The sequence below is a fragment of the Anastrepha ludens genome, chromosome 2 (genome assembly GCF_028408465.1).
Source record: "Anastrepha ludens isolate Willacy chromosome 2, idAnaLude1.1, whole genome shotgun sequence".
Classification (NCBI taxonomy): Eukaryota; Metazoa; Arthropoda; class Insecta; order Diptera; family Tephritidae; genus Anastrepha; species Anastrepha ludens.
Genome location: NC_071498.1, coordinates 51,140,626 through 51,154,550, shown reverse-complemented (window position 1 = coordinate 51,154,550; position 13,925 = coordinate 51,140,626). Strand labels below are relative to the sequence as shown.

Genomic DNA, 13,925 nt, shown 5'->3' with positions numbered 1-13,925 from the left:
TTAAAAAAGACCCACGAATTAGTGCGCCAGCTTTGACAAAAGAGGTTGAAAAAGTACTTGGTAAGTCATGTAATCCTGAAACAATAAGAAGAATTCTGCGCAAAGCTGATTTCCATGGTCGTACAGCTCAAAACAAACCGTTTGTTAATGAGCGTAACAGAAGATTAAGGGTGGAGTTTGCAAAAAAACATGTTAATAAAGACCAAACATTTTGGAATGACGTTATTTTCGCCGACGAAAGCAAATTCAACCTCTTTGGTTCCGATGGAAAGTATTTCGTTTGGCGTAAGCCCAACGCGGAGCTGGACCCGAAGAATCTGCGTGGTACAGTAAAACACGGTGGGGGCCATGTAATGGTTTGGGGCTGCATGTCAACAGCTAGTGTCGGAAACTTGGTTTTTATCGACGAAATTATGGATAAAACAGTTTATTTGAATTTATTAAAAAATAATTTACTACAAAGTGCTGAAAAATTAGGCATTCGGGACAGGTTCAGGTTCTATCAGGACAATGATCCGAAGCATAAGTCGGAATTAGTGCAACGGTGGCTTATATGGAATTGCCCTCATGTGGTAAAAACGCCAGCACAATCACCTGATCTCAATGTAATTGAGAATTTATGGAATATTCTGGATCAAAAAATTAGAAAACATAACATAAGCAACAAACACGATCTAAAAACAGCATTGCAAGTGGAGTGGGAGAAAATATCTCCTGAATACACTGGAAAACTTGTTAGCTCCATGCAATCCCGGTTAAAAGCTGTATTAAAACAAAAAGGCTACCCCACAAAATATTACATTAGTAAAAACTTAATAAATTAAAAAAAAAAAAATCATGTTTTTTCTAGTTTGGTTAAGCACACGAAATAAGGTGTGACGTGGATTTACTTATAATTTTGATTTTGCTGTAAATATATTACTTAAGAAGAAATAATTTAAGTTCATTTATGTATGTTTGTAACAAGAAATAATTTATCTTTGAATGTACGTTTAAGTTTTTTTTCTAAATAAAGTTTATACAAAAATATTAAACTTTTTTATTCTGATAAACGGGCACACGAAATAAGCTGTGAGCCACTGTACTTTTAGGGGGTTGAGTTCGATTTCATTGTTCATTTGACCTTGTAAGGTCAGTTCATGGTCAAACATTGAATATTCCCCAGTAAAGTTTTGAAAAATTGATAATATAAATTTTTGAGGTTGAATTCGATTTCGTTGTTGATTTGACCTTGTGGGGTCAGTTCATGGTCAACCATAGAATATTCACCAGAAAAGTATCGAAAAATTGATAATATACGTTTTTGGGGTTGAGTTTGATTTCGTTGTTCATTTGACCTTGTGGAGCCAGTTTAAGGTCAAATATATTTAGCATATCCAACAGATATCAGTTCAAGTCAAACATAAAATTTTTACCAGAAAAGATAAAATTAAATCAAGGGATGTATTCTTTCAAGACGCAATGACTCTTATTGATTTGAGAAAAGAAATAGCTTTAAAGCTTTCTTATAGCTCCTGTTTTTAACGAAAACTTAGACCTTTTCGTATTTAATGTTTTCTTTAAGACCTGGGCTGTTTTGGAACCTCATTGCGAAGCAACTATATGTGAAACTTTTTATATATTTTTACTTTCAGTCATATATTTTTACTTTCAGTCCTTAGAATTCATAGAATTGAAGACTTCAGATATTTTTACAGATGGTAATTAATATTAGTGTGGGCAAGGATGTCCGCATTAATATATTGTATAATATATCCATTCTGTATCTGCTCAATAAAGTAGGTAGCGATGCTTCGATATATTTGCAAATGGGCGTAACATCTGTAAAATGGACCTAACTTCGTTTCTGAATAATTTTTTTTTTAAGCAACTGTCTAGTTCACAAGTATCAAATATGATTGACGTACGGCGCAATTTGCAAAAATTATAGGTCGCCCTATAGGGTGACTAATTTTGCGCCACCGTATGCGTGCACGTATGCTAGCGTATCGCTGTACTGTACTTTGCACTGAGTGTTCATTGGCTCGTTATATGTATTTATTTGTATATAACTCGAAAATTCAATGAAGCAAATTATGAAAATTGCAGAGATCACCGTGCATAGTCTCAGTTATTATTGAAAAAAAGGAGAAAAAAATGTGGGTGGCATGGTTTTGAAAAATATGACAAATAAAAATTTCGCACAAATTTAGACCAACATTTTTTCGTTTTTTCTTAATATATTTTATCTAAAAGACTGAGAAATAAAATTTTTTTTAGATATATTTGTCATAAACAATTACTTGACTGAAATAGTTTTTTCATAGGCCAACACAAAAATCAAAAAACTAGAAGGAACAAAAACTGTATCTCTTTTTTTTCATTGATCTGCCATAGTCAGTTAGGACCGAGTGCTAACTAAATACTTTGTTAATTAGTATAGTATAAATTTTATCTAAAAAATTTAGAAATACCTTTTTTTTTAGATATATTGTATCTAAAAAATTTAATAATAAAAAAAATATTTAATTTAGAAAAAAAAAGCCCAGTATATTTATCTAAAAAAACAAAATAAAAAAAACCGAAAATATTTTCCTTCTAAAAAAATGTTTGAATTGAATAAATCTGAAAATTATTAAGTGTTTTTCTCAAAATTATTTCAATTTATTGTACTTTTTCTTATACTAAAGCCTACAAATGAACCAATTTTCAGACAAATTTACGACAATGCCCGAAATACTTGGATCTCTTCACATAGAATCGCTCTGATGCTTTCACATTTTTTTTTACGAGCATAATTTATTGAATCTGTAATATTATATATTCGAACCTATCGAGAAATAAATGCAAAGCATGCTATATAGATCTCATTTGACCAAATTAGTACGAGTTCCAAACTATCGAAAAGAAATGCTGAGGCGCACAATTGGCACGTCCTAGAACACTGCCATTTAAAATTCATTAGTTGTTTAATTGAAGAGGAGAGGAAACCGGAACTAGTGATAGTTCCAAATTCACTAGAAGTACACTAGTGCCTTGCAGAGGAAATACAAATACTACAACACACATCCAAGCTATGAAGGCACAAACGCTATTCGTTTCAAGCCGATTTGGTTCCATACGTGCACGCCAAACTTTCGACAACCAGTAAGCGCATGAGTGAGTTAGGGAACTACAACAGTTGTTGCACGCAATGCAGGTAATCGCATGAAATGCAAATTATCGAACCTACTTGCATATGTACTATATTTATGTACATATAAAATCGACAATTAATGAAGTTGTGTAAAAGCATGCGATTCGCGTGCATAAAAGCTACGCGGACTATGACGCTGTAGAACGCGTGATGGAAACTTTTCTCTTGACGGCGAAACACGAAGTATTGAGAAAATATTCTATGGAATTTTCAGTTAATTCAACTATTTATAATATAATTACGAGAAACTTTTCTAAACTCGTGATAATTTTTAGCTTTGATTCTAGAATTAAAATAATAAGCGTTTTTCGTTTTTTGTTTGCCTTCAATGTATGGAAGTATTGCAAGTATGAAGTGAACTTGTGATTTTTCTTACTGACAAAGCTATTTCGAGTAATTAATTGTAGTACTTTTAAATAATTAATTACAGTACTTTTTATTTAAGATAAGTAAAGGGCGTTTTTTTTTTTTCAAAATTTAAAAACAAGTTTTCGATTCGCAAAACGTTTCGCGCCGGAAATTTACCAGCGTTAAGGATAAACTCTTCTATAAGCATTTGATGCTAAGCACTCGGCCCGCATAGTCGCACTCGTAAGCATTTGAAAGTTTTTGTTTCAAATTATTGTAACTCTGAGCGTATTCAGTAAAGTGACATTCGTCAACGACTGACTAAAGTATCGGTTTGCTGCAACTATCATTCGCATAGAAAACTTAATTGATTGTGAGTGTGAACAATTTTATCAGAATATTCTTAAAATTCGAGTCTATTAGAAGTGTTATCAAATAAATACGCTTTTGTAGCCTCTTCTACCTTTCTAGTGGAAAATAATTATTTATAAAAAGAAAAAAACTTTAATAAAAAATACAACCCAACTATGCAGTTCCCAAGACAATTTTATTTTTTATTTTTTAAAAGTTTTATTTACTTAATCGCTTGGAAGAAAATTTAAGCCTTTCGGTAAGTTTTTAAATTTGTATCTTATGTAACTGCTTGCTAACCCATTGCGAGGTCTCTTTTAAATTTGCATATGTCTGTCCATCTAATGTGAGGCGATTTCTTTGTTCTAAATGTAATATGCTGAATGTGTGCGTAGCAGAGTGTTCGGATGGATCTGCAATTTTTTAAGATATTTTTCTCTATTACTTTTAATTTCATCATCGACCGTGGGTAATGGAAGATCTCTGTGTGCTCGAGTTTTTGGGGTAACATGACGCTGCTGAGATTTTTTTCTCTACCCCCGTAGACATACATAAGTACACCCCCTACTTTAAGGTTGCATGCGAACAATTTGGGCTTGGGCTTATTTCAAAGAGCAAAGTTCAACCTTCAATTACTGACAATAACGAAGATCGTAGCACGTTAGGGTTCTGCTCCACAATTTTTGAAAAATGGCCAAATACGCTATTTTTAGGGGTTTCAACCCCCTTTTTCTCGAAAACCTGACGTGATGGAAAATTTTTGAACTCGGATTCGTGCTTAGCGCGAAAATTCCCTTCGGGATCACTAGGTCCTATCTTATTCGCAAAACCGATGCAGGGCAGTGTTATGTATGTATCTATAGATCGACTTGCGTCCTAAACGCATAAGCCGATCGTAACCAAATTTGAAACACGAACTGGATACCTTACCGGGATGGTCATAGGCTAAAAAATATTTTGATATATATGGGAGGCGTGGCACCTCCCATACAACTAGAATTTTTAACAGTCCGTATTTCTGGAAGTATTTACGTTATACTACTAAATTTGGTAAGGGGTTATATGACATTAATCCTTACCACATCCACAAAAACTGCGTATAACTAAAAAGGGGGCGTGGCACCTCCCATATAAATGGAATTTTCTATAGTCCATATCTCTGGAAGTATTTAGGCTAAACCAATGAAAATTGGGAAGGGATTATATGTGGTTAATCCCTAACACCTCCAAGAAAACTGAGAAAAACGAAAATAGGGGCTTGGCACCTCCCATATAAATGCAATTTTTCATTGTCCATATCTCCGGAACTATTTGGGCTAGACAACTGAAATTTGGTAAGAGATTATATAAGGTTAATACCTAACACCTGCATGAAAACTGGTGATAGCTAGAAATGGGGCGTGACACCTCCTATACAAATGGGATTTTTCATACTGCATATCACTGGACGCATTTATGGTAGAATACCAAAAATTGCTTGCCAACATTTAGGTCTACTGGAAAACGATAATCACTGGGAAATTACATTATCTGAAACTGGACTGTCATGCCTTCATTCGCAGCTTCGCAGCTTATTGGCAATAATATTGACAACCTGCTCGCCATCAGATCCAAAAGCACAAAGATAACCTTAGTGAAGACTACATGAGAGCAGCACGAGCTGCAAACGATAATACAAACCTGAACTGCTCTGTACAAATTTACAACCAAGCGCTAATCGACATAGAAAATATATGTATTTCAATTAATAGCAAATCCCAAGAGCATTTGGGATTACCTTCTCCCGTTCGAGACAGAATCGATTTGGCCGACAAAGATATCTCCCGGAAAATGAATTACGATATCGAGGCTCTTCATACTTTTATAAGCAAAAGCAAACCTCTATTGGTTACGGATCAAAAAGTCGCATACGAAACTATTCAAGGAATGATTATTGAAAATAAGGGAGGATTGATTTTTTTGGATGCGCCTGGAGGAACCGGCCAAACATTTCTGCTTAATTTGATATTGGCTGATGTAAGAGAAAAGAAAGAAATCGCTGTGGCAGTTGCTTCTTCAGGAATAGCGGCTACCCTTTTGTGTGGCGAACGAACAGCTCACTCAGCTTTTAAGTTACCACTGTCTATGCAAATATCTGACACACCGATGTGCAATATAAGCAAAAACTCAGGTCAAGGTAGGGTTCTAAAGACATGTAAGCTAATCGTGTGGGATGAGTGCATAATGGCCCATAAAAAGTCGCTAGAAGCTTTAGACCGATCTCTGAGAGACTTGAGAGGTAATGATCAACTCATGGGTGGTGCCTTACTCTTACTGGCAGGGCAAATTCAAATTCTTCCAGTTATTCCGAACCGCCGCAGATGAAGTCCTGTTGATGAATGCCTGCTAAAAATCGTCATACCTATGGGACTGAACGTAGTCTTGAAAAATTGAGTCTTTCTACAAATATGAGAGCACATTTGGGAAGAAATGCTTCAGAAGAAGTTTTTTCTGAACAATTACTTACAATAGGCAATGGAAAAATACCAATTTCTTTACCACCAAATTTAATTTCTTTTCCTCCAAGGTTTTGTCAACTTATGTTATCAGTCGATGCTTTGATAGAAAGGGTATTTCCAAATATTTCAGCCAATCACACAAACTATAGATGGATTCGAGAAAGGGCCATTTTGGCACCTAAGAATGACGATGTAAATGTCATTAATTCCAAAATTCAAGAAATACTACCAGGAACTGTCATAACTTATCATTCCATTGTCACAGTCGTCGAAGAATCCCAGGCAGTTCATTATCCCGTTGAGTTTCTTAACTCCTTGGACCCATCAGGAATTCCTCCTCATCGACTGATGCTTAAAAAGGGGGCCATGATAATTATGCTGCGTAATTTGGATCCTCCACGTTTATGCAATGGCACAAGGCTAATCATCACGAAACTTTTACCGAACGTTACAGAAGCTATGGTTTTATCAGGAAATTTTGAAAACCACAAAGTTTTCATACCAAGAATTCCAATGATACCGACGGATATACCTTTCAATTTTAAACGCCTCCAATTTCCTATTAGACTGGCTTTCGCAATGTCAATAAATGAAGCTCAGGGACAATCATTAGCTGTAGCAGGAGTCATTCTAACCAACTCATGTTTTACCCATGGCCAAATATATGTAGCCTGCTCCAGAGTTGGCGCACCGAAAAACCTTTTTATTTATACTCAAAATAATATAACAAAAAATGTCATATATCCGATCGTTTTAAATAATACCTAAACTGACTTAAAAAAGTTAAAGTTGTTTTATTTACATTGCACACTTTTTGATAGAAATGTGGGGTGAAACCCACGGGGGTATAAGATAGTATTTTTATAAAAAATAAATTGTGAACACAGGAAAATGTGTTCAATTTTTTTTAATTTTGTATAAAGTATGAAAGTTCAAATGATACAGTTTCTGTTGTCGTATAACGTATATTTAAAAAAAAAAACGAATATAAAAAAATAAAAAATAAATGCCATTTTTTTTGTTTTTGGTGGGTGAGGTAGGGTTAAAAGTGCCTTCGCACCTATAGCGACCGTCGCCTACTGCGACGTGTGGTGTGCCACTGAAACAATCCCTCCTCTCGTTCTGGGGGACACCCTTCAAGGAACTGATTTCTATATTACTTCGGGACTCTCACACCCTTTATTGGGCGTTTGGCCGAGGTACTCTTCTTATTTGCGGTGTGCGTCTTGATGTTTTTCACAAAAGTGGGGGCATTAAGTTTTATGCCGCCTCCTTCATGAGGAGCTTTTCCGTGGCAGAAATACAGTGGGAGGCTTACCATTGCCTGTCGAGGCGCGACCGCTATTAGATAAAACGTTTCTATGATTTGGTGTTTCATGCACGGAGATTCAAAACTGTGCACTTCCGAATAGTAATCACTCCCCAACCCATTCATCTACGGCGGCCGCCATATGTCACCTATGGTGTATGCAAAGCTCTAATTTAACTGAAAACTAATTTCCTCTTCTTTCAAACACTTTTCTTCGCATTTACTTGCTACTGAATATTCTTGTGAGTTCTACAATAGCAAACTCACTTCGACAAGCCAAATGTAACCACACTAATTCCATTACGTTTCATTTGCTTTCAATTTTCAGATAATCCGAACGACAGGAAAAATGTTGCGGTAGCTGATGTTGATTTTCATTTGAGTTCGATAGTCCGAAGCTAAACGAAATTGCAAACACAACTACAACAACGCAGCAATAAATGTCAATTGAACAAACGACAAGCCGCCAACCTAGAATAGCCAACAGCATTGCAAATATCCAGCAGCTAAATTAGTTTTAAAACAACGTAACGACGTGGCTGCCAGTGAAATTGGGGAAAAACTCACACCCTCTGGGCGGAGGCGAACAATAAATGTTTTATGCAACTGAACAACTGGACTACTGAACTCGAAAATCGAATGCCAATCAACCTAACACAACAACAACAATTACAAAATCAACGAACTCGAATAATATCGTGTTAACTTACAAAAGAACAATGCTTCTAGATGTACATACTTACATAAATGAGTACTTACATATCTGTTTAAGCGAATGCGTGTGTGTGTGTGCTTTTATTTGAATCGAAATAAGCAGAGCAGTCTAAGCAATTATGTATGTACGTCAGCGGAACTGTGCTGATTTAAAGTGAGCTGCACTGGCTGGCAAACCACGGAACTGCTCTGGAGCAACAACAATTGACTATGCTTAGTACTACTACTATTGCTGCTGCTGCTGCTGCTGCTCCAGTACACTTAATAGCCGAGCATCGAATGCAATCGAATTAAATTGCGGAAATAATTTGAAAAATAGATAATAAGTAAGCAAGAACCAAAATTACAAAACGCAAAAACAAAAACAAAAATAACGAATATACAAATATATAATAAACCACCTTTCATTACGCGCTGCTGCGAAGCGAGCAAGCGAGCGACCGAGCGAAGGCAAAACTGTTGATTGCGCTTGCAACAAAGCAAGCTTTTCTCCTCGCCCATCCTCACCGCGCTCAGCAATTGAGAAGCGCTGTCACGCAAAATGACATTCAAATTATTTCGACGCGGCTCGGCGCGCTGTTTCGGTCTGCTGTCCGCATTTGTCACGATCTTACTCTGCCTTTACTACATTTCCATGGGCCAACAACAACAAGAAACGCTTCAGCAGGGCAAAGACACGACAGCCGCGCTAAGTAGCGGCTTTGGCGGTGTAATGACGACCAGTTTGAATTCACCGTTGCAACAATTGTTTAAAGCCAATATGCATAATGCTAAAGTTAAGAATTTGCATGGTGTGAATGAAGAGAAGCATGGCGTACAGAAATCGGCGAGTGGCAGTGGCGCCACCACAGCGCAACAGTCGTCAGCCACAACAATATTAGATGGTGGTGGTGGTGGTGGTGGTGGTGGTGGTGGTGGTGGTGGTGGTGGTGTCGGCGGCAACATTGATGTGAACGATGGTATCGACATGGCCGTCATTGGCGCGCCCTCCAAGAACCCTGATTGGGGTGATATTTGCTATGTGATGGATGAGAGTGACACGAATATCACCACAAATGAAGAGTACGGGAAATTTGATTTCCAGGTAATAAATTACAGTTAGAAAGAAGCGTGTAAAGTAAAACGAATATTTGTTGTTGACGAAAATTATGCAATTAGTACTTTTACCTTCCACTATATACTTATGCATGTATGGGCTTACTAGGATACTTTTTTTTACAGCTCTGAGCTTAGTCTATAGAAAATTGTTTTTAAAATAACCAAATCAAAAATCCTTTTTACGCTCATGCTATTTGGTCGTTGCAGGAGTTTATACATTCTCGCCTATGGTTCATAAAACTGTTTGAGCTATTAAGTAGAAGCATACATAAGTCGTAAATTGGCTGCGAATTCTGCCGTTGTCCGTATATGTAGTACATCCTTTATTAGGTTTTTGCCCAAGCTCTTCCTCCATTTTTTGCTTGTCCTGCAAGTGGATATTTCTACATAGTCATGCCATAAGTTCTGTTGCAAGTTAAGCCCGTTACTTTACTTTTTTTTTAATAAAGTTAGTTTTATTTAATAATGTAAATATAAAAAAAAACAAAATTTAAATTTCCATTCAGAATAGTAACAATTTGCTTTTACATTAGCCTTTAAGCCACTTCTGGGTGGGTTTTGCCTTATGGGCTGAAGCGGAATCTTGTCAGAAAATCCAACGTGCTTCATTGAAGAGAGTATTGCTCAACAGGTTCACCACACTTTCTAAGACATTCTCCTGGTTCACTTTTTCCCCGGTCTTAACCCCTTTTTCGCTGAAATGAAGAGATTTGACGCCTTTACAAGGCACTCCCCACCAAACCATTACAGAGGCTGGATGGCGGCCACGCTTATCCCTTGAAACAACATTTTTTGCGCCTTTAGAAGTTTTAGCATAGATTTAGTCGTTTTGTTCATTAAAACCTTCTTCAACAGTGAAAATTGTTTCATCTGTGAAAAGAATATTTTCATAGCCGCGGACCGCGCGCCACTGAAGAAGCTGCTTGCATCTGTCTAATTTTCTTCAAGTGCGTTGCCAAAAGATGACCAGTTGAGCGACGCAAAGCATTCATGTAGAGATCATCTCTTATTAGTTCTGACATGGATCTGGTCGAAACATTAATTTCCCTGGACATGATTTTCGAAGAAATGGCTGGTCGGAAAAAGTTTTTATGAGTGGCTATTTTTCGCATTATAACAGCGTTGGACGAAATGTATCCCGGGAAAGGCTCTCTTAGTTGGAACCACTTATTGACGTGACAAAAGCGGAAGAGGCGATTTTGGCAGAGTCATTTAATGTACTATTACTTTTCATCCCGTTGGACTAACTGTAAGTTCAATTCCGTATTCCTCGGACTAAATTTAGTAAAAGGAGTACAAAAGAAAAAATTAAAATTTTCAAAGAGTGAAAGTAACACTAAGAAGCACGAGCTCACTTTCAGTTAAATAAAAACAAAAATGGTAACCTCTGGCGATTACCTCATAAATGGGTAAGGCTTTCTCAAGTGGGCCTCAAAATTACCAAAGTGAATATTTTGCGATGAAATTCAGAAAATTTTGTTGTAAAATTCTAAATAGTTTTTTTTTTTATTAACTATCGAAGTTTTTCGCAGCGCTTGAATAATTATCACATTTCTCGTAAAGTAAGTATCCGATTACAACGATTTTTCAACTGCAGACTGATAAAGGATGATATTTTCCAAAAACGTTATTTTTGTTCCGAAACTTGATGTTTTTTTGTTGTAAATAATTTTTTTTAATAAACAATTAAAAATTTAACTAATTTCTGCGCCTCTGGGATGAAAATTTTTTAAGGATATTAACGTAATAAACATCTGTGCATTTATGTATGGAAAAAAATGCGTGCAATTCGAAAAGGATTAATTACAATTAATTTTTTGTGCCAGAATGCGCGCTTCGACTTACGCGGACACGCACGAACACACAAACGGCGACTCGCGGGCGGCTTGCGAAAAACCGTGTTTCGGACACGTCTCAGCGCGATATGCTTCCGTAAGATCAGTTTTGCTGACTTTTCCAATACTGGTGTTTACTTGTTTTTAAAGATTGGCCATATAAATAATTTACGTATAACAGAATTTGCGCTTTGACTGTCGCGGAAATGCGTAATGATAATTAAATCAAATGTATTCAAAGGAATGTTTAAGCTGTCATGCAAGGTTTCATATATACTTCTTTATTACTAACATTTATGTTTACATATCAGATCTATACATTGCAAGTTCAGTCAGCAAATGCCCTTAAAATTTCTCGCTGAAAAACGACAACAATTCACGGACGGACACAGAAAGTGAAACAGATATAGAAAGTTATACAGATATCGCATATTCATTTGTTATTTCGAGAAAAAATGAAAATCATTCACGCTTTTTACACTTTTCATGTAGTTTGTTTTTACATAAAGGGTATAATTTTAGATTGATCGTGGGCTGAAAATATTTTGCACTCGATGGAATTTTTATCTTTTGGAATAAAAGAATGGAACTGCCTCATATTTTTCAAAGTTTGAGCTTTGGAATAGCGCTTTTTCAACTTACTAGAGTGATTTTCATGTTCTTGTTTATTACAGTAATCAAAATTAATTTTCTTAGAATTGACTTTTGCCCAATCATACAACTGTTTCGGTCCCGTAATTTTCACCGGGATTTTATCTCGCAAGCTTGCATGGTACGCATCTCTCTTTATAGCACCACCAATACCATCGCAGGCACCTTTCCCATGTGCAGAGGCAAAAAAGTGCCACTCGGCATCGATGCCAAAATCCTTTTTGTGAAATAGTAAATTTATAAAATTGTATTTGTTTTTGTACTGTGAGGCCGCCCCGTCGGAAAAATAATAGATTTTCTTCACATGTCGTTTACCAAATGGTTTAATCAAATATTGAATCAATTTAGAATTGAACAAATTGACTGCGGAACTCTCATGTTCCAATGCTTCAGAAATTATCACAAAATTCTTTTGCTGTTCTACGCCGTTTTCTTTGTAATGCACAACGTAAGGATGTATTGTTGCCTGCGTTGTGTTCCAGTATTCTGATTGCACAGAATTTTGAACACGACACTAAATTTCGCATTTTGGTCACTTATTCGGACTAGATTTGTGTAAACACGACTATGGTTTTGTTTTCCGAAAGGGTTACAACAACGATTTACATGTGGCATTATATTAGTCTATACTTAGTTTTGTACACATTAACGTACGCGATTTACATAATATCACAGTTTTTATTATCACCAAAATACATCACCACAGCAGTCGGAAGGATACTAGACACAACTAATGACAATGTCGGCAAAACTGATCTTACGGAAGCATATCGCGCTGAGACGTGCCCGAAACACGGTTTTTCGCAAGCCGCCCGCGAGTCGCTGTTTGTGTGTTCGTGCGCGTCCGCGTAAGTCGAAGCGCGCATTCTGGCACAAAAAAATTAATGGTAATTAATCCTTTTCGAATTGCACGCATTTTTTTCCATACTTAAATGCACAGATGTTTATTACGTTAATATCCTTAAAAAATTTTCATCCCAGAGGCGCAGAAATTAGTTAAATTTTTAATTGTTTATTAAAAAAAATTATTTACAACAAAAAAACATCAAGTTTCGGAACAAAAATAACGTTTTTGGAAAATATCATCCTTTATCAGTCTGCAGTTGAAAAATCGTTGTAATCGGATACTTACTTTACGAGAAATGTGATAATTATTCAAGCGCTGCAAAAAACTTCGATAGTGCTTCTGGATGATAGAACTCAGTCCTAGCTGAATTTCATCGCAAAATATTCACTTTGGTAATTTTGAGGCCCACTTGAGAAAGCCTTACCCAAATGTCAATATTTTGTTACGAAACGCAAGAAATTACTAAAGAAGTACCACAGCCAACACATTTACATTCCAAAAAAGTGACTGAACAATTTCTATTTCAAATTTTACACTTAGTAATGCTTAGTACACAATTTAAACACTTCGCTCAGAATTTGATTTTAGACGCCTTCGATTCGCTCTGCCCAATTCACAAAAAATGTGCATGCCAAACCAACAACAAAGTTGGATTATTTCTCATAAAACTAGTTCAACTCAACATTTTCACAAACAAATGTAATTTTAGGCAGCTTTTTCCCAGCGCTACCAAGATATGTTCATTTATACCAATTGCTTCATCTATTCGCCACTTACTTGGCGAAACGAAAAGGTCTTTTGTTTCCGATTTATTTCTGCAAACATTATTTCGTTGTCACTAGAATTACTGATTCGCATATTGGGCGTATCCATAAGGGTTCACTATATCAGCTTATACTTCCGATTTCAGCTAATACTTCCGTGGCGTCAGCTTCCTCAGAAACTTGTTGAAGTATCATACAATTGACCCTTTTGAAAAACATTTCACCGTTTCTGGGGTATCATTTATAATTCTATAGTAGGTACATTTTACCCTTTCTAAAGTACAATTTCCTACATATTTGAAAATTTCCGGGGCAAGCAATCAGCTTCTGCGTCT

The 13,925-nt window shown here is 36.2% G+C and overlaps 1 protein-coding gene across 5 annotated transcripts in view; it reads left to right on the top strand.

The window, feature by feature from the left end:
- Positions 1-13,925, top strand: part of LOC128870871 (alpha-mannosidase 2) — a 147,211-nt gene that overhangs the window by 111,869 nt on the left and 21,417 nt on the right. For all 5 annotated transcript variants that reach the window (XM_054113291.1, XM_054113287.1, XM_054113288.1 and 2 more), the window contains one exon: positions 8,010-9,479. In XM_054113291.1, the coding sequence (XP_053969266.1) occupies positions 8,937-9,479 (543 nt within the window). In that variant the 5' untranslated portion in view covers positions 8,010-8,936. The remainder of the gene's footprint in view (positions 1-8,009; positions 9,480-13,925) is intronic.